Source organism: Poromitra crassiceps (assembly GCF_964638095.1).
Source record: "Poromitra crassiceps genome assembly, chromosome: 9".
Lineage (NCBI taxonomy): Eukaryota > Metazoa > Chordata > Actinopteri > Beryciformes > Melamphaidae > Poromitra > Poromitra crassiceps.
In genome coordinates, this window is record NC_139630.1 from 49747209 (window position 1) to 49773459 (window position 26251).

At 43.8% G+C, this 26251-nt stretch overlaps 2 protein-coding genes across 2 annotated transcripts; one reads left to right on the forward strand and one right to left on the reverse strand.

The window, feature by feature from the left end:
• The first annotated feature begins 92 nt into the window (after positions 1 to 92).
• Positions 93 to 1912, forward strand: cUnh5orf22 (chromosome Un C5orf22 homolog). Its single transcript, XM_083643526.1, has one exon. It carries the CDS (start codon positions 140 to 142, stop codon positions 1511 to 1513), a length of 1374 nt encoding a protein of 457 aa, XP_083499652.1. The 5' UTR covers positions 93 to 139; the 3' UTR covers positions 1514 to 1912.
• Positions 1913 to 4197: 2285 nt separating this feature from the next.
• Positions 4198 to 25455, reverse strand: LOC310782775 (adenylate cyclase type 8; the record flags this gene model as incomplete). The annotated part of the gene is made up of 20 exons (XM_083643521.1): positions 4198 to 4419; positions 5169 to 5371; positions 6017 to 6131; positions 6287 to 6379; positions 6575 to 6721; positions 7260 to 7418; positions 7602 to 7683; positions 8500 to 8657; positions 9565 to 9672; positions 11089 to 11290; positions 11848 to 11948; positions 12126 to 12305; positions 12590 to 12827; positions 14512 to 14670; positions 16613 to 16740; positions 17638 to 17749; positions 18567 to 18697; positions 19891 to 20040; positions 21233 to 21970; positions 25300 to 25455. 20 exons carry the CDS (start codon positions 25453 to 25455, stop codon positions 4198 to 4200), a joined length of 3582 nt encoding a protein of 1193 aa, XP_083499647.1.
• Positions 25456 to 26251: the final 796 nt, after the last annotated feature.

Consider the following 26251-nt stretch of genomic DNA (forward strand, 5'->3'; position numbering starts at 1 on the left):
ATATTTATCTAGTACAGCTGACTACTGCCAGACTACACGGTTTTTGTTTGTTTGTTATTATTGTTCGGAGTCTACGGAACGTTGCCGTTAGAGAATACGATTGAAGTAGAAATAGAAGAAGGACATTGCCATTTTTAGAATGACTAGCGTTAGTGTGCCGGTGAAGAGGCTGTACTCGGATCTACCAGTGTGGATTGTTGAGGATCACCACGATGTCGTGTGTCATATCTATCGTGCCATAGCATCTAGACACCTCCCATTGAAGGACATTAAGATGGTTCATTTGGACTCCCACCCTGATCTGCTCATCCCTGTCAACATGTCTGCTGACACAGTCTTCAATAAGGACGCGCTGTTGAGTGAGTTGAGTATAGAGAACTGGATCATGCCCATGGTGTATGCTGGCCATGTGTCCTGCGTGGCCTGGTTGCATCCGTACTGGGCCCAGCAGATCAGAGAGGGGGAACACAGCATGGCTGTAGGCAAAGACCCCTCCACCTCCACCATCAGGGTGACCAGCACAGACGACTACTTCCTCAGTGACGGCCTGTATGTTCCCGAGGAGCAGCTGGAGAACTCCAAAGCTTTCAGGCTGAATGTGGTCAAAGTCAACCCTGTGAAAGGCAGCCACGGGACATGTACAGAAAGAACAACAGAGGAGGACATCGCGAAGTGTGAAGCCAAGAAGCCCAGGACAGAGGGCCAGGGAGCTGGGGAATCCAGTCGCCCTCAGCCCCTCTCAGACGCTACTGACACACTGCAACCAGCAGAGGGCAGCAAAGACAACAAGACAGCAAAAGAGGAAGCGACAGGCCTGGGGAAGGAGGATGATGATGATGAAGGAGGAACTAATTATGTTGTAAAGAGGATCGTCTCAGTTGTCAGTGAGACAGAGCCATACATCTTGGACATTGATTTAGATTTCTTTTCCTGTAAGAACCCCTTCAAGGAATTGTACACACAGGAGGAATATGCCATCCTCCAAGAGCTGTACAGCTTCAGAAGACCCAGCCCAAATGCTGATGAGGAGGAGCTTAGTGAATGTTCAGATCATCGTATCCATCAGTTAGAGGACCTGGAGGCGGCGTTTGGTGATCTGTTGGAAGATGATGGAGAAGAGACCGTTACGCGCTGGGCCAACAACCCTGGGATGGCTTCGCTAGCCCAACTGGTTTCCAGTTTGAAGTCAAGGAACCAATCCCCCGACTATGAAATGGTCCATCAGGCTGGGTTAACCTGTGATTACTCTGAGCTTCCTCACCACATCAGCACCGAGGAGGAGATTGACAGACTCATCTCAGCGGTACAACTCATTCTAAAAGCACTGCCCAAACCTACGCTCGTTACTGTCTCCAGGTCCAGTCTAGATGAATACTGCCCAGCAGAGCAGGTGAATTGGATCCAAAACAGTGTACTGGCTATACTGGAGAGCCTGTATGGAGCGTTGGACGTACACAAGGACTACGACAACACCAGCACAGAGGCTGAGGGCAGCCAACCACAGGCCTCCTGATAGACGCACACACACACCTAGACACAATACTGTTGGACTTGGTGCAGATCCTGTTTGAATGATAGACAAATAAATACATGAGCATTCACACATACACACACACACACACACAGACACAGACACACACACACACACAGACGCACACACACACACACACACACACACACACACACACATGCTGCACCTGCAGATATGTTTGGATTCATTCTTGAAATACATGAGGATGTCAGTTGAACATGTTTTGACGTGGTTTGTCTTATGTGCTGTAGGAAATGCTTAACATCTTGAAACAGCTACAGTATGGTCAACATTCTCCATCCTGCATCTATCCTGTATTACAGGGCATTGATTTAAATAGGTTTTCAATGTAGTGACTCCCAAGGAAATAATTGATGTGTCCCCAATAAATTTGTGTTTTTTGACACACAAAAAGGACAGGACCACCCTTTCTCATTCTTCAATCCAAAAAATGAGGATCACAGGATTCTACTCTTATTCTATTCATGGTGTTCTATTCATAGTATTCCCATGCTGCTTTATAATATACACAGCTCATTGACTGTGGCTGTCATAATCACCAGTTAATTAAAATAATCTATTATTTTCTTGCCAATCTGACGAATCTGCGAGCTCATGTTTGATTTGCTCTGGCAGATGCAGACACATTGGCATTTGTGAATTAGTCTGGCGACGTCAGGGCTGTGTGGCGATGTAAAAATACTATAAATTAGTCTGGGACATCTGGTCACCTGGTGAAAAGCAGATACTATAATACAATAAACCACAATAAACTAAACAAAACACAATAGAACAATATTCAGAGAATATTCGAATATAATATTAGGTCAATTAATATTATTACTACTACTACAGCCACAGTAATAATCTGAATAATAGGTATCAATTAATGTTATCACATTTATTATTTATGATGCATTTGAGTTTTTCTGTGGTTCTTAACAAAAGAGTGTGATTGAGTTTATTAGTAACGACGCTCTCTCAAATCAAATTTGGAATGAATGCATGGCTACAATGAATCATATGGACTACTGTATATTAGCTGAAATGACATCACTCAAGTTTTATTTTCATTACTGGTTTTATTAACAGAAAAAGCAGACCATTAAATATTTTTTGTAAAAATGATGGAAAAATAACACACACAGCTTACCCACGAAAAATGTAATAACATAATTTCACTATAATATATCTCTGCTGTCGGGTGAAAATCTCACATCTCCCAAATGTCAACAGTTATTTCGTTTTGAGAGGGTTTAATAAAACCAAGGATTATAGACATTCCTCATATGTAATCCTTCAATTAGTTAAAACATGAAAACAAATCACCAAAAGTTGAGTCACCACTCACCAGGTTTTCACCGGACAATGACCATGCAACAGGCCTACAATATAATCTCTATATTTAGGTTAAAAATGTGTCCTTTAACTTTAAGCTATGACATGAGGTGACATCAGTGCCACAGTTAATATAACTGCATTTGGCAAGTAAGTTGATCCAACTGTTAACACTTAAAACCTCTATGAAAGCAGATAAATTCACTTTTGAATGTCGGAAAGGTCAAGTAACTGCAAAACAAGTGTGGTCATGGTAATACCTAACTAACCAAGGCAAAACTGAGTTGGCTACTTTGTAATTGGTCACATGTAGATTTTTGATACTAATCTCAGAAATCCAGACCAATGCGAACAGTATGGATTATTTTGACACTGAGACAAGAAGTACCACTTTCATGTGAGCAACACACAGGTAAAAATCTGTGCAATATCAAAGTACAATATCAAACTAACAGTAATTTGAGTGAATTACTTAGGGGATTCTTTTTTATTATTTCCTGCATTATGCTGATGGAGCATAAGAAGCCAACCTAATTTACTCTAAATTGACATCTTGAATTTGAGCGGCTACAGGCTAGGAGTCGCAACAACATGAAATGATGAATTGAAATTAAAAATATATAAGAACGATGTAATATTATACAGTACAAAATAACTAATTGGTATTCGGTAGGCCACTGGTAATCTATGAGAGGTTGCACAGGTTGTCTTGAGGTATTCTGCGATTTTGTTTCAGAGGTCTGAGTGTGAATTAAGTGTAGAATGTTTCATTTTGCCTATCTGGATTATCACAGCAAAAAAAAAATTGGCCTTGTACAAAATGAACCTGAAGCCTGAAGATAGAGTTTATGGTGGGTATACAGTATATGGCAAGAAAAAAGGAGGAAAGCAGAGTTTGATTGTTCAGACTTGGTAGAGACCAGTCAGTGGGACAGGTTGGTCCTTTCTAAGCATTAGAGTCCAGTAAACAGCACAAATGGAACTCGAGGTGGCCATTCATTCCCATCAGTCATGCAGTCATTGATCCTCAATATGGCCCTGGAACCTGACTTCAAGCTTCAGCACTCTTGAGATCTGTCAATGGACGGACGCTCCCCTGGAACAAATGTGTGTCTATATTTAGAGCACAATGCAGTCCAATCCATTAACATTCATCTTTTTTGTTAGACCACAGGAAAGCTGAGGAGGACCTGGGAATAACCGCAGCGAAGGCTCTGACAGAACTGCATCCTACAACCGGTGGCAAAGTCTCAAAGTACGAGACGACACGGCAAACCAAGGGAAAGAAAATGGCTGATCCTGCCCTCATCTGTTTGACCTCTGACCCCTCAGCACTGGAGAGTACAGGGCTTGAGTCTGAAGCCCCCGTTGGCCTCTCTCCTCTTCTCCTTGTGTCTGGTCTGCACCAGACCGAACACCACCTCGGCCAGCGTGATGCGCCCTCCTGACCGCCGCCCGGCGCGCACGTTGCTCCCGGTGATGCTGTTGGCTCTCTTGGTGCGCATGGTGCTGATGAAGTAGGTGCGGACTTTCCCCTGCCGCTCGCTTACCTACAATGACAGCAGCGGTCAGAAGGGGTTGAAATTCTTTCCTGATGACCATCAAAGATTGGATATGCACAGGACTATCAGGACTTATAAACAAATGCTACTTTACAAACAGTTATTACCCTCCAACACTGCCACTTCCCCCTGAATATGTCGCTCTCAATGCAATCCAGTGAACTTTACTTTATTGAATATTACCCCCTTTCCAGCAACGTAATAAAATGATTACAGATCAGATCTAGTCATTTTAAAACGTACTATCTACCAGTCACTTCCAGTTAAAACTGTAATTTCGGAACACACAATAATTTCTTTGTATGCACTTTTTTACCTCCATCTTGGACTCTGTTATGATGACTGTAATCATTGAAATTAATTCTATCCACCAGTCACTTTTTTTTCTGTTACTTATATTGTCCATGTTTGCACTGTTTAGTTTAGTTTAGTATCTATCCATGCTGCTCTTGCTTTATTCTTAGTTTGGTTGTGATCGCTGTGATCCATGACATTACACGTTTCATTGTGCAATTGTGTAAGGTAGACGGATGATAAAATCGAATTGAAGAGATTGGATAACGAATACCATTAAAAAAATAAGCCCAGCATCAATAACCAACTCAAATCAGGACAAACTAAATCAGCCAACCAATCAGAATCAGACTACCAATTAGAATCATTCAACCAATCAGAATCACTCTCCACAGCACTTCTTCATGCCTTCACCTGTCAGCTGCAGTGTTTCAGCCACTCACCCCCTTGACAAAGATTTCCCCCCGCAGGTCCAGGACGAAGCCCCAGTCTGCCAGGAGCCTGCGCGTGGCCTCGGGGACCTGGATGCGCCCGCTCACCCCGGTGCTGTCCATGCGGCTGGCCAGGTTCACCGTCGTCCCCCAGATGTCATACTGTGGCTTGGTGGCGCCGATCACCCCCGCCACCACCGGCCCGTGGGCGATGCCTGTTTCAGGCCAGTGGAGAGAGCCGGGGGAAGATACAAGGACTACTTTCATTTTGTGTTCATTTTAGCGCCCACTGTGGACAAAAGTGGTAGTGTTTTCCGGAAAATGAAGACTGCATTTCCCACGAGCACCACTGCTTTGTGTCATAAAGATCTTGGCTAGCAGCACATACATTTCTTTTGGAAGCGAGTGAAAGAGAGATGCTACTCATTTTTAATACTATTGTTCTTTTTTAACAGCTGTTTGCAGGATGCATAGTGATGAGGTAAACCTGAGCACAGGCATTCAGAATAACTACCGTATATAGAAATAGCCAGTCTTTGCGCTGATGGTATTATTTGCTGATGTAGGTCATATAGAGGCATCAATATTAAATTGACTGTTTCATAACCAGTGAAAAGTTCCTTGTAGTAACTTTAAATCTGATTTCTTATACGATTCACTATTTATTTTAGACAAATGAAATTATTACTCAGTATGACATTACAAACCCTTTTAGAGACAGGTTTATTATCAAGAATTCATTATTTAAGTGTTTGTGTGTGTGTGTGTGTGTGTGTGTGTGTGTGTGTGTGTGTGTGTGTGTGTGTGTGCGCACGTGCGTGCGTGCGTGCGTGTGTGTGTGTAGGAGCCCAGCCACTTACCCACACGCAGTTTAAAGTTTTTGCCAGAGTGCCTGTTAATCTCTTTCAAGGTCTCCTGCATTGCCAAGGCAAACAGAACCAGCTCACTCAGATGATTCCATTCATCCATGCGTGCCTGTATGTGTGTGTGTGTGTGTGTGTGTGTGAGAGAAAGAGGGGGAGAGAGAGAGAGAGAGAGAGAGAGAGAGAGAGAAATAAGATTGAACACGTTGCAGTACATTTTTAATGGCAACATTCTTCTTTGTTGGTTCTTTTTCATGCGGTTCCGACCTGCTTGTCAGGAGCGAGGCCGGAGGCTGCCATGTAACAGCTGCCGATGGTCTTGATCTTCTCTACGTAGTGGAAGTACGACTCCTCCAGCAACTAGTGAGAAGAAACAAAACGGGGAGAAAGAGAGGAAGTGATATGTGTATGTAGCAGCTGGGTGATGTTCGCCCATGGGGATCAATTAATACGTTAATAAGTGCTCAACAAAGTAACTTTCCATCATGTAGCATGTCACTTATTTCAAATGGCTGATACACTGCATATGGGCCAATGAAGACACTTCAATCTCACCTCGTCAAAGCCGGCGATGATCTCATTGAGCAGGCGGAGGCAGTCCACCCCCTCCTGTTTGACCTCTTTCTGCTCGTAGTATTCATCGAACCCGGCGATGGAGGCAAACATAACTCCCACTTCATCATAGGACTGCGAGTACAGCTCCTAAAACACACATTTTCCAATTCTTACAATTTCTATTCTCACACACCCACATGCTGGACTGATATAGTTAAAGGAACACTCCGCCCATTTTCAACCAGCTTTGTATCATTAGAACATCAGTAGTATATCAGAAAACTGTAAACGGTTTTGAAGTCTGTCATTTAATTTGACAGTTATTGAGTGTTAAAGTGTGGACCAGTGACATCACTGGTCCACACTAACTCAAATTAATAACTCATTAACTCAAATCAACTCTCAATAACTGTCAAACTATTCATCATTCATCTAGTTTGACAGTTATTGAGAGTTGATTTGAGTGAATGAGTTATTAATTTGAGTTAGTGTGGACCAGTGATGTCACTGGTCCACACTTTAACACTCAATAACTGTCAAATTAAATGACAGACTTCAAAACAGTTTACAGTTTTCTGATATACTACTGATGTTCTAATGATACAAAGCTGGTTGAAAATGGGCAGAGTGTTCCTTTAAGTGTGTACTGCATCTAAAGTCAGGGGTGTCGTGGTCGTTTCTGCACCTCGTCATTCTTGCTCCTGTCCAGGAAGTGCCGTGCCACGTGCACGGGCAGGATGTTGTGCAGCAGACACTCGTTGTGTTCCCGCAGCTCCCTCATGTCCTCCACTTCCTGCTGGGCCTGCAGGCGCCAAAGGAAGTCCAGCCTGGCGGTGGCTTCCCACTGGAACGCAAGGAGCAGATACAACATCTGTCAGAGGTCACCTGTCTGTGTGCTGCACTCCACTGCCTACATACTCGGTCAGCAGAGTCTGTTACACACTCACACAGGCTGGGAAATCTTCAAACTAATCATAAACCATGCAGAAACCTGAGACTTTGGGTAAGACTGTGTGTGTAACATTACCTGCCGTCCATTGTAGAAGATAGCCACAAGAAACATGGCCATGAGAATGATGGAGATTCCTTGTCTCCGGACGTAGTGAGACCTGTGTGTAAATATGGAGGAGGAAGAAGAGATGGAGGTTCACTTAGTCAAATGATGCAAATGACAGATACAGTAGCCTACGTATGTCTGGCAGATTAAATGTATTATTGGTGCGTGTGTGTGTGTGTGCTCTGACACGTACATGTGTGTGTGTGTGTGTGTGTGTGTGTGTGTGTGTGTGTGTGTGTGTGTCTGCAGCTGCTCACATGCATTTGCTTTCGGTTGTGTGTGTTTGTGACAAGGTTACTGAAGTTAATTGAAACAAAAAAAGTAAGAATGAAAACTTGGCCATTTCAAAACAATAGTAATAAACCACAGAAATAAATGGCATCAGTGAGCTCAGCCAAACACTGATCAATCAGCCAATATAGTAAAAACGATTTTCAGACGGCAGCCCGTCTTTATTGTCACACAACACACCACAACACATGCATGCGGCCACTACACACACTCATGCTGATGGTGGCCGGTGAAATATGTCCTCTGCATTTGACCCATCCAGGCTTGTCCTTTCCTCCAAGGGGCAGGCCAGGAGCAGTGGTCGCTTTCTCGTACAGCGAGACGTAGTATGGCCATCCAAAGACAATTGTCAGTCATCGGTATTCCACTCAATGTATTTTTAGCAGAGTGGAAAAACCTTGAAACAGTATTTAGACCATGGGGCACTAAGACTCACTAAATATTGCATTAGAGTTAGATTAAAGTATTTCTTTTGACAACAACTGCAATGTCGATAGATTATACAATAAATATGTAATTAAGCTGCGTCATATCCATTGTAGTGAGGGGACTGGCTGATACAGGTGTACAGCCTAACCTGTGCAGCGCGTCGTGGTTGAGTGTGAGGAAGGCCAGGTGGATGAGGTAGGAGTAGACAGCCACCACCACCAGCAGCACCGCCAGCTTCAGCAGAGAGTTCAGACGCAGGAACACCGCACAGGTCACCATGGCGATGACACCACTCAACACAAACACCTGGTGGACAGACAGAGGGGAGGAGGGGAGAGATTAGAAAGAGACATTGAACCTGTAGTGTGTCTGGGTAGTGTAGATGTAAAAACACCTGCCTACCACCACGGAGACCCGGTTTCAATTCCTGGGCAGTGGTACCTACGGCTTGGTCAGACGTTCCTACAGGCACAATTGGCTGTGTCTGCGGGTGGGAAGCCGGTGGGGTATGTGTCCTGGTCACTGCGCTAGTGCCTCCTCTGGTCGGTCGGGGCGCCTGCTCTGGGTGGAGGGGAACTGGAAGAATAGCATGAGGCTTTCGTTGAAATGGTTTTTGAACTTGTGTTGATTGTATCTCTTGTTCTTTTTATTCTTGATTGTTCTATATTGTTTATATGATGTTATGTGTTTACTGTATGTCCTGTTTGTATAAGACCAGGGACCATGTTGTAAATAAGTGTTGACACTTTTACATGTTTATCCCTTGGATTTTGTTGTCTTTTATATCCATAATCAAGTCAATCAATCAATCACATGTGCTACGTCCTGCCAGTGATGTTCCTCACTGTCAGGTAAAAAGAAGCGGCTGGCAATCACACATGTATCGGAGGAAGCATGTGCTAGTCTACAACTCTGCCCAGATCGGCAGAGGGGGTGGAGCAACACCCGGGATAGCAGGGGGAATTGGCCAAGTAGAATTGAGGAGAAAATGGGAGAAGAAAAAAAGAGAGACAGTGAATATCATTTGATGGAATTAGTCTATGAATAATTATAGAATGCTGCAGGGATGGTTGTAGGCCAACCCAGAAGTTAGGATCGCCCTGGGTTTCCTCGTTTCGAAATCAATGTTTTTTTAAATGGGGTTTTGGTTGGTTGGATGTGGGATTTTTCACTTATCACTGTAGTCCATTTCTCACTGTACTGTAGTCCTCACCTCGGGGTAAGTGCAGACGGAGAGCGACCTTTGGTTTGATGAAGCAGTGACGACCCTGTCCATCACCTCAGCCGCTCCTGTGTCTCTGTCCCTCAGAATACACCACACCTGCACCAAGGCACACAGAACAAACGGCAAAACGCTCTTGAGAACTGAAGTGTATAGGCTGAGCAAGAGTATCACAATAAAACACATGACATTTCTGATTTAGTCCTAAACTACCAGACAAAGGTTTGGACACACCTGACTGAATGTACCATGTTTTTCATGATCCTAAAGCCGATTTGATCTCAAGCTTATGCTTAAAAGCTTGAATGGGTTCAAACAAATATAGTGAAGTTGAATTTCTTTCCAAAGCCTTTGCCTTTCCATCAAGGCAAACCGCAGCTACTATAAGGAATCTAAAATCTAAAATACTTTTGATTTGTGAAATTTTGTGTGAACATTTTGGTCACTGCATAATTCCATTTGTATATTTTTGTTTGCCAACCAATTAATTAATGCACCTGTCCTGTCCTTAGTAGCCCGACTGGAGATTCAGTAAGGCTACCTGGACCGCCTCAGATCAAATGATTATTCAGTAAGGCTACCTGGACCGCCTCAGATCAAATGATTATTCAGTAAGGCTACCTGGACCGCCTCAGAGAAAAATTATTAGAAAGTAAGGACATTGTTCTAACCATAAGTTGCACAGGATTTACCCGTCTGTCTCACCACTGTGTGACAGGTGTCGTGTATCGGAGGGCACTCTGTCTCATGCTTTTTGGTTTTGCCCTTCACTGACTGAGTTCTGGGCCAAAGTATTCGACTGGTACTCTAAGGCCTACAGGGTGACCCTTCGGCCGGAGCCAGAGCTCGCCATCTTTGGCTGCTCTGACTCATCTTTGAGTTTTTCCACAGCTGTGCAGCAAGCTCTGACACAGGGGACAATCGTTGCCAAAAAACTTATCCTACAGGAATGGAAGTCCCCTTCCCCACCATCTTTTCAGCTATGGCTGGCGGGTATGACTTCTGTCATACGGATGGAGAGACTTAGGTTCCTGAGAATCAATTCACTCTGGAGATTTTCGGTTGTTTGGGGCCCGTTCCTGGCCTACCTTGACGAGGTCAGGGATGATGAGTGACTTGTGTGGGACCCTATGCCATGTATTAGTTTTACAAGCACTTCCATTGTTGTGAAATTGGAGTGTGTGTGTGTGTGTGTGTGTGTGTGTGTGTGTGTGTGTGTGTGTGTGTGGGTGTGTGTATGTGTATATATATTATGTTCATTTTATTTTATTGTCTAATTTGTTGTTCTTTGTGTGTTCGTTATTTGTGAAAAAGAAAATAGAGGGAGACTGTACATTCTGAGTTACTTATTGTTTCATTTGAGATTGTGATTGTTTGATTACAACCAATGTGTACTGTACTCTACCTTGCAAATAAAAACACTTAAAGAGAAAGTAAGGACATTGTAAACACAAGAAAAGCAGACGAGGCCTCCACAAACGGGAAAAGACTTCATGTTGACGTCCGGGCCCTCACCATGTCGGCGGAGGCCAAGGCGAAGTTGACGGTGATGGCGGTGAGGGTGAGGAGGCTGCGGGCGCTGTTGTTCTCGTGGATCCAGCAGCAGAAGTGCTGCAGCGCCAGGGGAGTCCGCTTGAACTCCTCAGCCAGAGCCAGCAGGAGCAGCAGCATGTAGGCAAGCAGGAAGAGGGAGAACTGGAGCACAGCTGGGTACTGCCTGCAGAGAGGAGGGACGAGCAGGGATGAGAGGAGGAAACAGAAAGTGAGTGAAGTCGTTGTGATATGAAAATGTTATCCAGGGTAGCATTAGAAAACAAGAGGAAATGAATATGACAGTTTGGAGCTCTGAGAGAGACAAGGATGTTTTTAATGAAAGACCCCCTAAAGTCAAAAATCTTGTTTTTCTTTGTGTTTCTTCAGTTGGATGTCTGAGCTTCACTGTGCAGAATGATGTCTGTGCAGAGTTTGACACTAGACAGCTCTTTTCACAATAGTCTGCTGAAAGTGGAAGGTTTCTCTGAGCTTACTGAAAATACAAATACTGGAGCCAATCCCTGTGCAGTATTCAGAAGCCCTTGTTTCTATGCTGTGATTGGCTAGTTATATTCTATATAGTTTAACCTGAATTCTTAGACAAAGTTAACCGCTTCAACTCTTTTTGGAACCCAAAACCAATCCAATAGGCCCACACAAACTGTAAAAAAAAAAAAAAGAGAGAAAAAAGAAAAGAAAAAAGTGCGGAGCTTTGATTGGACATTGTCGGTGTCAGTCTACCTGGGGGCGGGGAGGAGCGCCTGGGCAGCCATGAGGAAGAGGAGCATGATGAAGGAGCAGACCAGGTTGGAGTTGAACATTTCATCTCTCATCTGGGAGAACTGGGACAGTAGAAGCAGATCATTACTACATGGTGAGTGTCACGACGTTAAGAACATCACCAAAGACCCACACCAAAGCTCTGTGGAGAGATCCATTCGCTCTCCCATCTGCTCAAACACAGTTTGCGTATCTGTATGTGACTTGCCCCCTACCAAGCGTCCTCTCAACCTGCTTACCTTGCCCTCGATGTGTGTCTCCTTGAACACCAGGGTCAGGGGAGTGATGTGCTCCCTGTGCATACGCTCACTGCTGCGCACCGCAATCGCGTGTTCGATGCGCTTGTTGATCTCCTTGGAGGCCGACTGGCGTATGTTGGGCAGCTTTGGCATGGAACCGTTCGTGAAGGAGGCCAGGATCTGTGAGGAAAGATCATGGACAGGGTGAGGTCCATCAGGAGTTTCAACATAATATCTCATACTGTGGGTGGGGGGGGGGTCTTGGAGGTGTGGGGGGTTGTCGGGTTGAAAGCTTTTACTACTTAGCACCAACAAATAGACAGGCATTCTGGCTGAGACCCCCAACATACAGGAAGTGGACAAATTGCTGAAGACACCCATTTGGCTGTGGACCCATTTAAATGAAAATACACGGTATGTTTTCTTTTTTGTGCGTCTTTTTCTTTGTGTCCCTGCCCTCTTACACAGTTCATGTCAATGATGCTGCCAAAGGGCAGCTCGGGATTCCAGGTTCGGGTGGTTTTCTGGATTTTGTGGGGCTCGATTTGGTTGACAGTGGTGGTCTTCTCCTCCTGGGGGCAGATGAGGAAGGTGTCGATGTTGTGTTTGAGTAGGAACTCGTTCCTGTCTCGCCCGTGGCCATCCTCTGTCTGGTAGCTGCCCTGCAGACAGTCCAGAGTTGTCCTGGAGATGTGGATCCGCCTGGATGAAGATGAAATAGAAGAGTTCACTGTTGATTGCCCATTGTTTTTATACACCTGGTGACATACACGCACGCGCACACAGATGCATACAAGAGCCTATAAATATGCATTTGTGTAGAGAATGATACAACAATATTTGGAAAACAGATCATACACCTAGAAAAGAGCGTTTTCTATTGGGTTTCTGACTAATTTTAGTGAAGTGCCATGATTGCTGTGGTAGAGAATAATTTTCTGGTAGGTTCTGATACTTTATGTTTTATAAAGTTGATTTATTTTGTCACAACACCACTGCATTGATATTGCAAAAAAGTATCTGATATGGAAGCCTAAGCTGCCTTCATATGATAAGAAATCTTCTCTTCTTTGACTGCGAGGTAGAGCGACGCGACAGCAGTAGTTGTTGCTAGGTGACATTGGTTGCGCTTATGAAAGGTCAGCGTGAACAAGGTCTAAGGCCATGTTCAGACTAGGAGGACAAGTCTGATTTGTGTCACTTGTCCCAAATCACATATGGAGGTAGTTTCTAATCTGCTTCAAATGTGCTTTTGACTGATGATGTGTCTTCAGTGCGGACGCGCAGATCGCGTACGTATTCACTGACGCCCATGTCGTTACCATAGCAACCCATGCAGATAGGCTGTTTAGGTCTGGACACACAGATCCGACTTGAAAATCAGATTTGTGGCAGTGCGGACACACTCCCAAATCAGATTTGGGAAACCAACCAAGATAATGATGATTAATGAGTTCATCAGCAAATCGGATTTGCCTGTAATGTGAACATGGCCTAAGTTGAAATAATTTGAACTTTGAGCACAGCGCTCGGAGGCAAATTCGAGTGTTGCACGTTGCCAAGGGCGGCTTAGTTGGGCGGCGCCTCTCTCACCATCGGAAAACAACGGCACAGCGGGCGCAGAGCAGTTTTCCACGGATCATGTGTGGGGCCCTTAAGAGTAGCTTAAAGTGTCTGTTGGCTGCAGGTGACACATTGAGCTGTACATAATTGTTGGAGAAAAATATAAGTTCCATTGGCATTTCCCAATAAGCTATTTGCATACACATAATTAATGCTATGAGTCATTAGTCCCTTTGCATTGGCCCATGACATTTCACCCCATTTCACCCATAGCAGGGACTGCTCCAATTGCTGAAACCTTGGACAGTGCATCAAGTCCCATAACAATTGATAACAGTCTCTCAGTCAGACAGGCAGCCCTGTAGGCTCCAAGTCAAGTCATCACCCCCTCCTCTCTGCCTTTTCCTCCTCCTCTTCTTTTTACAGTATAAAGCGTATGTCAAATTGTGACATCGCGGCTGAATATTTGACTCTGTACATCGATCACATGTGTACATTGAGATTCATGCCCTCTGTCAATATGCATATTGCAGAGAATATCTGGTATTAAATATACTTTTATGTTAAACAGTCCTGGACTCAAGGCTTCAATTCATTTGGTATTAGATAAGCTGTGATATACATTTACATATACATTTAGCGGAAAGAATAGATTTTATTCTCTATCACACATTGAGCTGTACATAATAAATAAGTGGTAACTCCAGACCATTGACAGACAGAGACCAAATAAACTAAGAGGAGATTAACCTCTTCCCCAGTTGAATCATGCCCTCCTGGCTGTGTCACACCAGGTGTTGTGTGGTGCAGACAGCCCTCTCACCCCGGGATGCCCCCCGCCTCCAGCATGTTGGCGATACCCACGTCCCAGGACCACACGTCAAACTGCCACTTCTGCAGGCCCAGCACGCCGCACAGCACCGAGCCAGAGTGGATCCCGATCCGCATGTCCATGTCGAAGTTCAGCTGCTTCCGCACATACCTGCCGTCGCCGGGAAGCACCACATCCAAACATTAAAACACATCGCGTATGCAAAGCACGTAGATAAATGTATAATGTCAGACTGTCCTGGTGAGATTGACCATGCACAAATATGACCATGTTTATTTATGTATATTTTTATTTATCCTTTATTTATTAAGGAAATGTCCCATTGAGATACAAGATCTCTTCTTCCAGGGAGTCCTGCAGCACATAAAAACGGTTACTCACGAATACAATTTGACATGGTGCACATGATACATAAAGGCTCACATAAACTTCAACATGGTTCACATACAACACATAAAGGCTCCATATGGGAGGAGGTGATACAAGATGGAAGGTAGTACCAACCAACGAAAAAAAAAGTCAGTATCAAGTCAAGGTCACATAAAACAGCGACATTTTTCCTTTACAAGCCCTTCAAAGATAGAAGAAAGAAGAGAGAACTTCTTCTAAGGTAACAATGTTTGCCGCTCATTCCATGGCGAGGGTGCATAAAAGGAGAAAGTGGTTTGATTTAGTTCTGAGTGCACCCTGGGGACGTTTAGAAGGAGCCTGTTGGAGGATCTAGTGCTAAGATTGCTTTATACTGTAAGACTTAGGTACACATGACATCACCCATTCATGTTAAATATAAGGCACACCTTGCAATAGTCTACAATATTTACAAGATACAGTATAGTTTTATTATAAGACTCGGCACGCTATGTCATGTCTTTATGTGCATCTCATATTTTACAACAACGAAGTAACACTTAAGGTCCCCAATTTTCCTAGTCATATTCACCTTATGTAGCCCCGCCCACTTGATCCAGTTGTGTTATGACTTCTTGTTCAAAACACTGTCTGTTTTACCTGCTCACTAATACTGTAGTGTCACAGGAAGTGTAAACACAATAGGAGGTAACTGGCTGACGCCTGTGTTGGAACATAAGGTGAATAGTGTCAACAAAAGGTCATTCAATTTGACACAGCTGCTTCTGAAGGACGTTGCAATTTACCCTCTGCTATATTTTGATACTGTCCGATTATATAATATTAAATAAAGATCTACAATTACAGTACAGTCATAAAACTGCAGTCGAATACATTGCCAGTAAATAAACCTGGCAGGTCAGAACCTTGGTATGAATGAACAAATCAGAGTCCAAAGGCATGTTGCTATACTGTACCTCTGCCTACCTGCACCATGCACCAAACATACTGTTCATTTCAAATCCTATTTCCTTTTTTACAAAGCACAGACTTTTTATGTTGGCATTTGATTGTGGAAATTGTACACTGCACTCATTGTTTCCTTCCATACTTCCCTAGAGGACATAATTACAAAACTGATTTTTCTTATTTTTTTATCGAGTCTGTCTTGTTAAATGTATCTGTTAGCGACATTGTCTGCACTCACTCAATCACATTCCACCTTTAAAATATGAGGTATCTATTATGTCTCTCGTGCCTTTAATTAGTGGCACACAAGCAGTCTTTGTCCCAGACTTAGAAAGTAGATCTTCTTTAGAAAATATTTACTATTTTAATCAAGAAATGTAAACATAATGCTGTTTCCTTTTGGAAATATACAATATCCATGAGTTAATTCTCTGTCTGTGTAAAGTCTGGAATTCAAACTCATGCCTGCATACCCTGACCAGTGATGCCATATACAGTACAGTATGAGCTATGGAATATGTAAATAACCTGTAAATTATTACTATGCCATATGTAAATAACCTGTCAATTATTATTATCCCGTTTTATGCCTGCAATGCATTAAAGTAGTTTGGGTCAAGTCTGCACTGGACAACTGTTTAAATTAAATTCCTATAACACTGAAATCATACTGAAATTAAACTATTCCTTTTTTCTCTGGAGCTCCTTCAAGGACCTCTAGGGGTCCCCGGACCCCACTTTTGAAACCACTGCTCTAGCAGCTACACAGACTGACCGTATGGTGCTGATCATAGCCAGGCCCATCTCAACACAGTAACGGGCATGGGCACGCTGCGGCTCCGGGACCCCCGACACACAGTAGTAACAGTCTCCCAGTATCTTTATCCTCATGCAGTGATGCTCCTGGGATGAGAAGGAGACAAGAGGGAAGGGGTGAGAAGAACATAGAATGGAAATGGAGAACAGACTAATTGAATACATAATGCTTGAGAACTGTTTTTATGCTCTGTAATGCCCATATCTATTGTATGGACAAAGAGAGAATTGTCTCCAAAGTAGAAGAAGAAGAAGAGAAAACCACAGAAGAAGAACATAAGCACATCCGGGGCAGGTCAGAGTTGACTCCGTCTGTTGTGTTGTTCTCATAATTATATAACAACCATAATGAACCGCGACGTGACAGAAAATACGTTATTTACAGTGTGAACGACATATGCCCCATTTACACCTGTTTTGGCCAGTTCCAGGACTCTACTTGGATCTGAATATCTTCTAGGGGTATCAGAATGACACCAAAGTTATTTGGGTGAGTAAAACATCATATCTTTTAAGCTGGAAATAAGGTCTGGGGTATAAAAAACAGGAATTCTCCTTTAAGCACTTTTTTTTTGTATCTATCTGGTTTGTCAAAAGCTCTCTATGAATAAACTTAACCTGACTTGACTGTGAGTAACACTCTCTAGGCGCATAGTAGGAACATTTCCGTTTGAGGGTAGAGATGTATTTGGAAAAAGTCCTGCTGATCCTCTAGGATCAAGAAGATATTACATTGCAGAGGCAGGGCTACATCCTGTGATTCTAGGAGTAATATAGAGATGAGATAACTCTTGTTACAGTATGATTTGGGCTATATAAATATAAAATGGATTGATTGATTGATTGATTGATTGATTGATTGATTGATTGATTGATTGAAAATTGCTCATATGCTGCCAAAGTCTTATGATGAGAGCTTTATTGTATAATAGTAATGTGTTCTCTATTCAAGAGAATGATGGGTCAAAATGTGCAGGATCTCACCTCTGCCAGACGGTCGAAGCGTCCAAAGAGCTCATTGAGGGTCCGGACCAGCTCCTGAGCCGACAGGTTCATGGACAGCAGAGTGAAGCCCTTGATGTCTGCAAACAGGATGCTATGGAGAGGAGGGTAAGAGAACAAGCTGTGATGATCATTTTGTGACGAGCAAACTCTGAAACCACCATTTATTTTTATTTTACTCAAGTCTGCACAAGATCAATTTGAGGTCTACCTTTTGCAAAACCAAAAATGGGTTATCTATATTTCAATGGATTAACATCAGTCCATCCTCTCATTATGAGTGCACTTGCCTTTTTAACAGGACTTTTTAACATCTCATTTATAGAGTTTATACTCTATAAATGATCAACAGCATGATGTTACAGAAAAACATGACATTTCTCAGATCAGCGTACAAACTGATTTTATGATATCCTTGTTGTTTACTGTATATTTTACTGTATTTTACTGTACTTTGCTTTTAATAGGTGCTTTTGCAAATTAGCTTAGGCTACAAATGTTGTGATACATGACATCAGATGTTTCTTGCTAAATGTTATATGTATGTGTATCTGTCCCTATGCAAATAAACCATAAATGAAATGGCACTGGTGGTGAGTAAGCGTGAATGTTGAAATTGTTCACTATTAAGCCCCACATTTTTATAATAGTCCCTCTCTTCCCTTTGACTGAGACATCTCCCCCAGCAGCTCTTAAGATCCATCGATCTAAATCTGTGTTTGTTTGTTTGTTTGTTTGTTTGTTTGTTTGTTTGTTTGTGTGTTTGTTTGTGTGTGTGTGTGTGTGTGTGTGTGTGTGTGTGTGTGTGTGTGTGTGTGTGTGTGTGTGTGTGTGTGTGTGTGTGTGTGTGTGTGTGTGTGTGTGTGTGTGTGTGTGTGTGTGTGTGTGCGCGTGCGTGCGCGTGTCTCTACCTGACATCTTTGTACTGGTGAATATAGATTTTATGAAACTCCTGGGGATTGAGCTCATCTTCCAAGGAGCTCATGTCAGTGATCATCTCCAAGGCAACAAAGCGAGGCAGGATTGACAGCACCAGGCGCTCCTGTTTCCACACACAACAAGCCGCCGTTGATGTCACATGTGATGTTGATGTCACATGATGTCACATGTGATGTCACACGTTGATGTCACATGTGATGTGATAGTCATAGGTCAAAGTAGAGCAGTGATACTCAACTTGCGGCCCGGGGGGCCAGATGTGGCCCGCAATAGGGTGCAGAGTGGCCCCCCGAACCATTTTCGAATTCACAATGAAAACTAATGTGAAATAAAGTTTGACTGGGCTCCAGCTAACTATCCCGTGTGCACAAAATTGTTAGACTAAACTCCGGCTGACACCCCAAAAACCTACAATCCGCTACTATACAGAAAAAATAATATATTGTTTGTTTGTTAAAGGAACACTCTGCCCATTTTCAACCAGCTTTGTATCATTAGAACATCAGTAGTATATCAGAAAACTGTAAACTGTTTTGAAGTCTGTCATTTAATTTGACAGTTATTGAGTGTTAAAGTGTGGACCAGTGACATCACTGGTCCACACTAACTCAAATTAATAACTCATTAAATCAAATCAACTCTCAATAACTGTCAAACTAGATGAATGATGAATAGTTTGACAGTTATTGAGAGTTGATTTGAGTTAATGAGTTATTAATTTGAGTTAGCGTGGACCAGTGATGTCACTGGTCCACACTTTAACACTCAATAACTGTCAAATTAAATGACAGACTTCAAAACCGTTTACAGTTTTCTGATATACTACTGATGTTCTAATGATACAAAGCTGGTTGAAAATGGGCGGAGTGTTCCTTTAACTGGCCCTTGGACTCCTATCATTATACAAGAGTGGCAGGCTGGCAAAGCAAGTAGAGTATCCCTGAAGTAGAGTATAACTGGGATAAGGCTTGTTTACAGACACAATAGAATGGAATTTAGGAGAAATGTTCTAATAAAAGTTGCTGTGAGACTATGTTCAAAGCTATTTCAATCCATAAATAGATCAAATGAGTGAGGGAGATAAAAAAAACTGTACACAAAAGCAATAGCAGCCTGTTTCTCTTCAGAATCTGACTTTGTCTCAATAGGCCCTACAGAAAAAAACTGTGGAGGTAAAAAATAAATAAATCATTCCACACTATTCAGAATGCTCAGCAGTCACCAATCTGGTCCAACGATGTGCCAATCTTCAAATTCCTATGAGCCTATAACAGTACAACAGCATCATTATAATACCTGTCTCTGGTTCTCTTGTTCTAGTTTGAGTCGTCCCTCAATGAAGCGGCGGGTCTCCAGGAAAGCCTGTCTCTGGGCGCGGTCCGTCAGGTAGTGGATGAACAAGCCCGCTGTGTTCATACCCAGGTACAGCAGGCCTACGGCAAACACCTGGACATGGATTTCACATTCATTCGCTTCATTTTAACCAGCGAAATCCAATGTAGGCCTACATGGGCTGAACAGGAGGGTTTGGAAATGGGGAGCGGAGTCGTGTTTTACACAGAGGGAATGTCCATTATGTACAGTAGGCCTTTAGTCAATATCTAGACATAGCAGGAGGAGGAGGTGGAGGAGAAGCAGAGAAGGAGGTGAATTTTAAGTGGATGAACCATGGGTTGATTTGCACAATAAGCAGATGCAATTCAATATACACTGCAAGCAGAGAGCACTTTTGGAAAATGTGTGGACAGAGAAGGGAGAGTGGAATGAAGGTCAGGAGGTTTTACATTATCAGAGGGCTCAGTGTTTTATGAACAGGCGAAGAAAGTAGAGTCTGATGCGACCTTCATCGGTTTCTGATGAAGGTCGCATTGAGCGAAGCATCAGTTTCTGATGAAGGTCGCATTGAGCGAAGCATCAGTTTCTGATGAAGGTCGCATTGAGCGAAGCATCAGTTTCTGATGAAGGTCGCATTGACCGAAACATCAGTTTCTGATGAAGGTCGCATTGAACAAAACGTAATCCATACAATAAATCTACTGGGAGTGTTACCCAAATCTCTACGCAGTGTGCGTGCTCTACTTTTTTCACCTGTTGCATCAAAGAGGGTTCACGCATTCCACAAAGGTCGGCCACTCTCATTGTAATCTTAAGCTTAAGTTGCTACAAGCACAGAACATTTTTTCCCTAATGTAGAGCTGGAATGTGTTGAGAATGAATGGAGGAGGAAGAGGAGGGGGTGGAGTGGGAGAGGAGGAAGATGAGAGGAAGTGCAGACTAAAGAGCTAGAGCAAGAGGACAGCGAGTGTAGGAGGAAGAGGAGCAGTGTCGGGAGTTAAAGGTTTAATATGTGGATTGTTGCCAGTTTTGTCAAGTCGTAAAAGAGGCTTCACAGAAAGACTTGCCAAGTTGAAATGTGAAACATTAAAATGTTAAATAGTGAGAATGAGTTTGAGTGAGAGTCAAGATTAAAGTCTGAAGTAATGTATCTAATAAATGAAAAACTTTGCTTTGATAATAAGCCCACAAATTAAGTGATAGGAAATTCAGACATAACTGATTGTAATATTATTCTGGAGCAGAAAAGGGACGACTTTTTACCGGCCGAATACTGCATTCTTAAGAGGGGGAGTCAGCTGACCTTTCTCATAAGCATGGCATCATTGTAGCAGCGCACCGTCTCCACTAGAAGGTGCAGCACTGAAGTGAGGCAGCCGGCGCACATGGCCCAGAGCAGCGGCAACGGTAGCAGCGTGTAGGTGGCGAACAGCGTGAACAGAACGTACCACGAGGGGTCCTTCTCCAGCCCGTACACCAGCCCTCCCAGCACCTGCGCGGTCTGACACAACCAGCTAGCGAGGCCTGCGTAGCGCAGCCACTGCGGGGACATGGAGTCTCTACAGGTTAGCACCAGGATACACAGCACTATCGCTAGCACCATGAAGAAGCCCGTCAGGCAGCCACGCAGAGTGTCCGGGACGGCGTCAGGGGCTAGCGCCAGGTACAGCACCAGTACGTGTAGCTTCGCAACCGCGTCAATGACGTTGGTGACAGCTAGCGAGGTGCGTCTCTGGTGAGAAGAGTGCTTCTGGTAGAGTTTCTCCAGATCGCGCGACTTGAAGGTGTGCCTCAACGTGGGTATGTAGACACCACGCACCGTGTGGCCCCAGCGCACGAAGAAGTCGGCATCGCTGGCATAGTCATTCATATAGCCCCCGATGCTGCTGTTGGTGGAGCCCCGGCTTTGGGAAGGGTGGATGCGGGCTACCGAGGAGCGGCGTTTGCTGACCCCACGCGAGGCCTTGTTGCGGATCTGTCTGTTGATCTCGTCAATGTAGGCGTCCGTCACAAAGATTTGGCGTGCCGGCTCCACACCCACCTGTCAGACCAGGACAGAAAAATATGTAACATCATGGGTTGTTGTTTTGATCTCTTTCACTACAGTTCATTTAATAATACAGAGTGTCTATTTGCACCCGGGTGAGAATAGCCACACGGCAGCTATTCGACTGTTTCCACCCATACAAGCAGGCCCTGAGGTCAAGCAACTGGAAGTGGGGGTCAGCAAGAAGTCTTATCAATGAACACGGATGTAGTCTGAGCTTCGGTTTTTAATCCATTCTGGTTAATTTCACAATGTGACTCACATTTTGATTTAAGAATATTGAGGCCATTGACCATTTCTGGTGATTCGAAGGCAAAATACAAGAGAAAACTTTCCCTGATCGGCCATGAATTATGCGTCTACAAGACTCCCGCAATCCAGCGGAACAGGATGGAAGTTGACTGCACGAATGTGAATATAAAAGTTAACGTTAGGCTACATTAAACCCAAAATATACCCTTTCCAAGAGCGTGATGTTGGCTATTTGTATAATTATTCAAACTAAAATGTTCCAATGTGCAGACTATGGGCACCTAGTTTGGCTAATGCTAGCTGCCCAGCAAGTATCCTAGACTGAGCAGATGCCCTCCTCTCTCACCACAAGAAGAGCGTCATCTTACCACGGAGTCATTACGCCACAATTTGTTGCCATGCTATTTGTGAATAAAGCTTGCTTGTCAGATTTTACCCACTGGTCTCTCATGATTGAAATGTTGGTCTCGACCGAGTTTCAAGATGGAGACCAGTCACGTTACCTCAAATCACAATAGCAATCAGCTCTCAACATAAGTCAAGTGTGACATCGTTATGACGTGTGTCTCGTGACTCATCACCCCATCCTCAATAGCCAATCAGCCCCTGTCAATATGACGTCTGCTAGTGATGCGCGGGTCACCCAGAACCCGTCGGGTCTGGCCCGCCCCGCAGCCGGTCTGGCCCGCCCCGCAGCCGGTCTGGCCCGCCCCGCAGCCGGTCTGGGTTGGCAAATTATGAAAATATCGCGGGTGCGGGCGGGGCAGGCTCAGAACGTGACAAAGCAACATTATTAAATAATTTAGTTAGAGCAGTGAAACATGCAGAGTAACCCTTTATTAAAACGTGAACTCTCTCTCACACACGTAGGCCTACACACAATCAGACAGACAAGGTGAGTCTGAAGCCATCTGCACCTGCTGCACTCTATAGCCTACATGGTGGAGTAAAGAAACGCTTCAAATGAGGTAGCCTATGTGCTCTCAAAACAAACATTTTGGAAGGATTATTCGCTATAATTATTATTTGAAGTGTCCATAAAACGAATGCCACCGCAGATTTTCTCTGTGGACTCGGCTGTTATCTATTTGTCAACTTTACTGCAACGTGACAAATTGAGAGCGCATGAGGTAATGAAAAGAAATGTGAAAGAATAAGAACTGTTTCTGTAGCCTACCTCTAGCTACCTGCTACCTCCATTTGAAGACCTTGAATTAATTGAAGAAAGACCGATAATAGCTGAGTTTGTAACGCCGACGAAGCAGAAAGAAATCAACGACATGAAAGCAGCCGCGCAACTCATCCAGATCAGTAAAACTGTTGTCGCGCACGCATGTGAGTGTCTGTGTGTGTATGTGAAAGAGAGAAAGAGAGTTTGCACACCTTGGAGAGCTCTGCTGCGCTCCTCCTGAGTCCGGAGACATATTACATTAAATTGGCCGTTGCGGCCTGCTGGGTTGGGTTGGGTTCGGCATTTTCAGATATTTTAATGAGCCGGGCAGGGCGGACTCGCTCCAATGACGGGTTGGGTTGGTGCGGGCGTTAAAAAACCCTGACCCGCGCATCACTAACGTCTGCTATGACGTCGCTGCTGAGCCTATGACATGGCAGTATATATAGCCATGGTCAGCACGTCATCAGCCCCTTCCTGGCCGTTCACCTTAGTGGTGGCTGTACCTGGGCCGATCGTCTTCTCTGGAGCTGTGTTTCGCCCCACCCACCTCCCCAGTCCACCACCAACGTCTTGACTCCTGAAGAATTCCCTACGGGAGGGATTCTCTATCCTAGACTGAGCAGATGTCCTCCTTTCTCACCACAAAAAGAGGGTCATCTTACCACGGAGTCATTACACAACCCAGAGGTCCACAAATAGTATACCGCGGTCCGGGTTCGGACCCAGACGCCATCCTATCTGGACGCAGACCCATAACGTATTAATTATTGAGGATTATTAAAGTTTGACTGAGCATTTCTATTTTAACGGGCGCAGCTTTTCTTCATCGGCCCAGGAAACTCAGACCAATTGCTTGCGTTGTAAATCATCGCATGTGATACTACTCAGTCAATCATGGCCGCCGCTTGGCCGCATGCTAAACAGTTACAGTATATTGTATTATGTTAATAATAATAAAATAATAATAAAATAAAAATAGCCACATGGGCTGTGTCCACCCTGGGTGCAAATAGTCACATGGGCTATTCCACAACGGGTGTAAATAGATCATGGCAAATAGCATTGTTGGTTATGGACACCTGGGTGTTAATAGCATCTGCCTGAATAATATTCCCCAAATCAGTGACCAGTGATGGCCTTGTGTCAGCAGTCAAATTGATGATACCCAATCAGAAGGTAGCTGCCTTTAGATCAATGTGGTTGTTGTTTATTCATGCTACTGCGCGACATTTTTGCTGATCGATCAAAAGATAGCCGAATGACAGGAATATATTAAGGAACAAATTGACACATACCAGCATATTCGTATTCATATTATGTGTGAATAAAGTCTCTGCACACCTAAGTGTATGACAGGTGGTGCATCGGAGGAGAACGCAACCAGTAGAACAAATAGACTCTCCCACACACTGTCTTGCCTTCACCTTGATGAAGGTCTGATGACCTTATCTGATACCATCCAATAAAAAATATTTCTCCAGAGAAGGCGAGACAGTGTGCGGAAGCTTCTTCGTTCTATTCATATAAAAAAGTGTGCAAAATATGAATGAAATCAGCTCTTGGGAGACAAAGTTTAAACACACTTAATCATACAAACTACTTCTCTGAGTGCGTGGACCCTGCCAATCACTGCTTGCAGCTATACTGAATTAGATTCAGAACATACTGCATGGTTACTAGTCCGCACCCAAACTGCACTGGCCCAATAATACCTGTTCACAATGTCAATGCACAGTTATAGTTCAGTTGTCTTTGGTGTGTGAGCGTGAAAATGCCAACGCCAAGGCAGACAGACGTCAAAACCTCAGACACACAAAGAGAACGCATGTACCAAACAGCATCTACAACTCCACAGCAATGCAACAGACTCTCTGCTGACTGACTGTGTGTTGATCACCTGTGCACTCAGCTCCTGCTGGTTGATGATGTGCTTGACAGCGTTCTGCCATAGCATTTTCTTGCGCCGCAGCCCGGGCGATAGGGTGGCGGCCAGGCAGGTGGGCTCACGCAGCTCCATGGTGGAGATTTCAGACCTATCAGCGAAGGTCACCATGGCGATGACCTTCGCTGACCTTAGCTGTTGGTCTCAGATCAGGAGAAGGCAGCAGTCTGGAGCTGGGTGACAGAGGGGGTGGTCAGTGAGCAGGACCCACTTCATGATAATTAGTTTCAGAAATACATAAGTTAAAGTCAATCCCAATTTGACATTAATTTGCCAATAAATTACTAAATACTGGAGTGAGATCATTGACAGAGCGTTTTATGTTATCAACCCAGAACATGCTTCTCTCACACTATAAAAAGTCATGTTTCCCGACATTTTTAATTTACAACATGACTGGCATTGCTGCTAGAATATAACTAACTTCTACGGATTATCAGCAAATACGATCCCTGCAGTAACTTGAATAAATGTTGAATCAGAATCTTTACTATTTTGAGTGTGTAGAATCTAGATCCATGTGATTGATTTTGTATGTGTTTTGGCATCTGATATGATCAGGATCAGGATCAGGATATACTTTATTGTCCCCGAGAGGAAATTTGTCTTGGACAACAGTGCTACATACAGCTGCATCATAAAAAAGAAGACAAACCGACTTGGGACCAAAATAAACATGGGGGTGTATAGTCTAAAAAACATCAGCATCTTTCATGTATCATACGCCCCTGTGATATTATGATTAATATGGCCATGATATAAAATCTGAATCAGAAAGCCACCTGGTTGGCGCCACGTGTTGGACAGCTACAAAATGTGCCAGAAGAAAGAGGCAGCTTTCCACCAAATGAGCCGGGTGCCAGATTTAGACCTGAGCTGGTTAATGCCTGGAGAGGAGATCAACTCC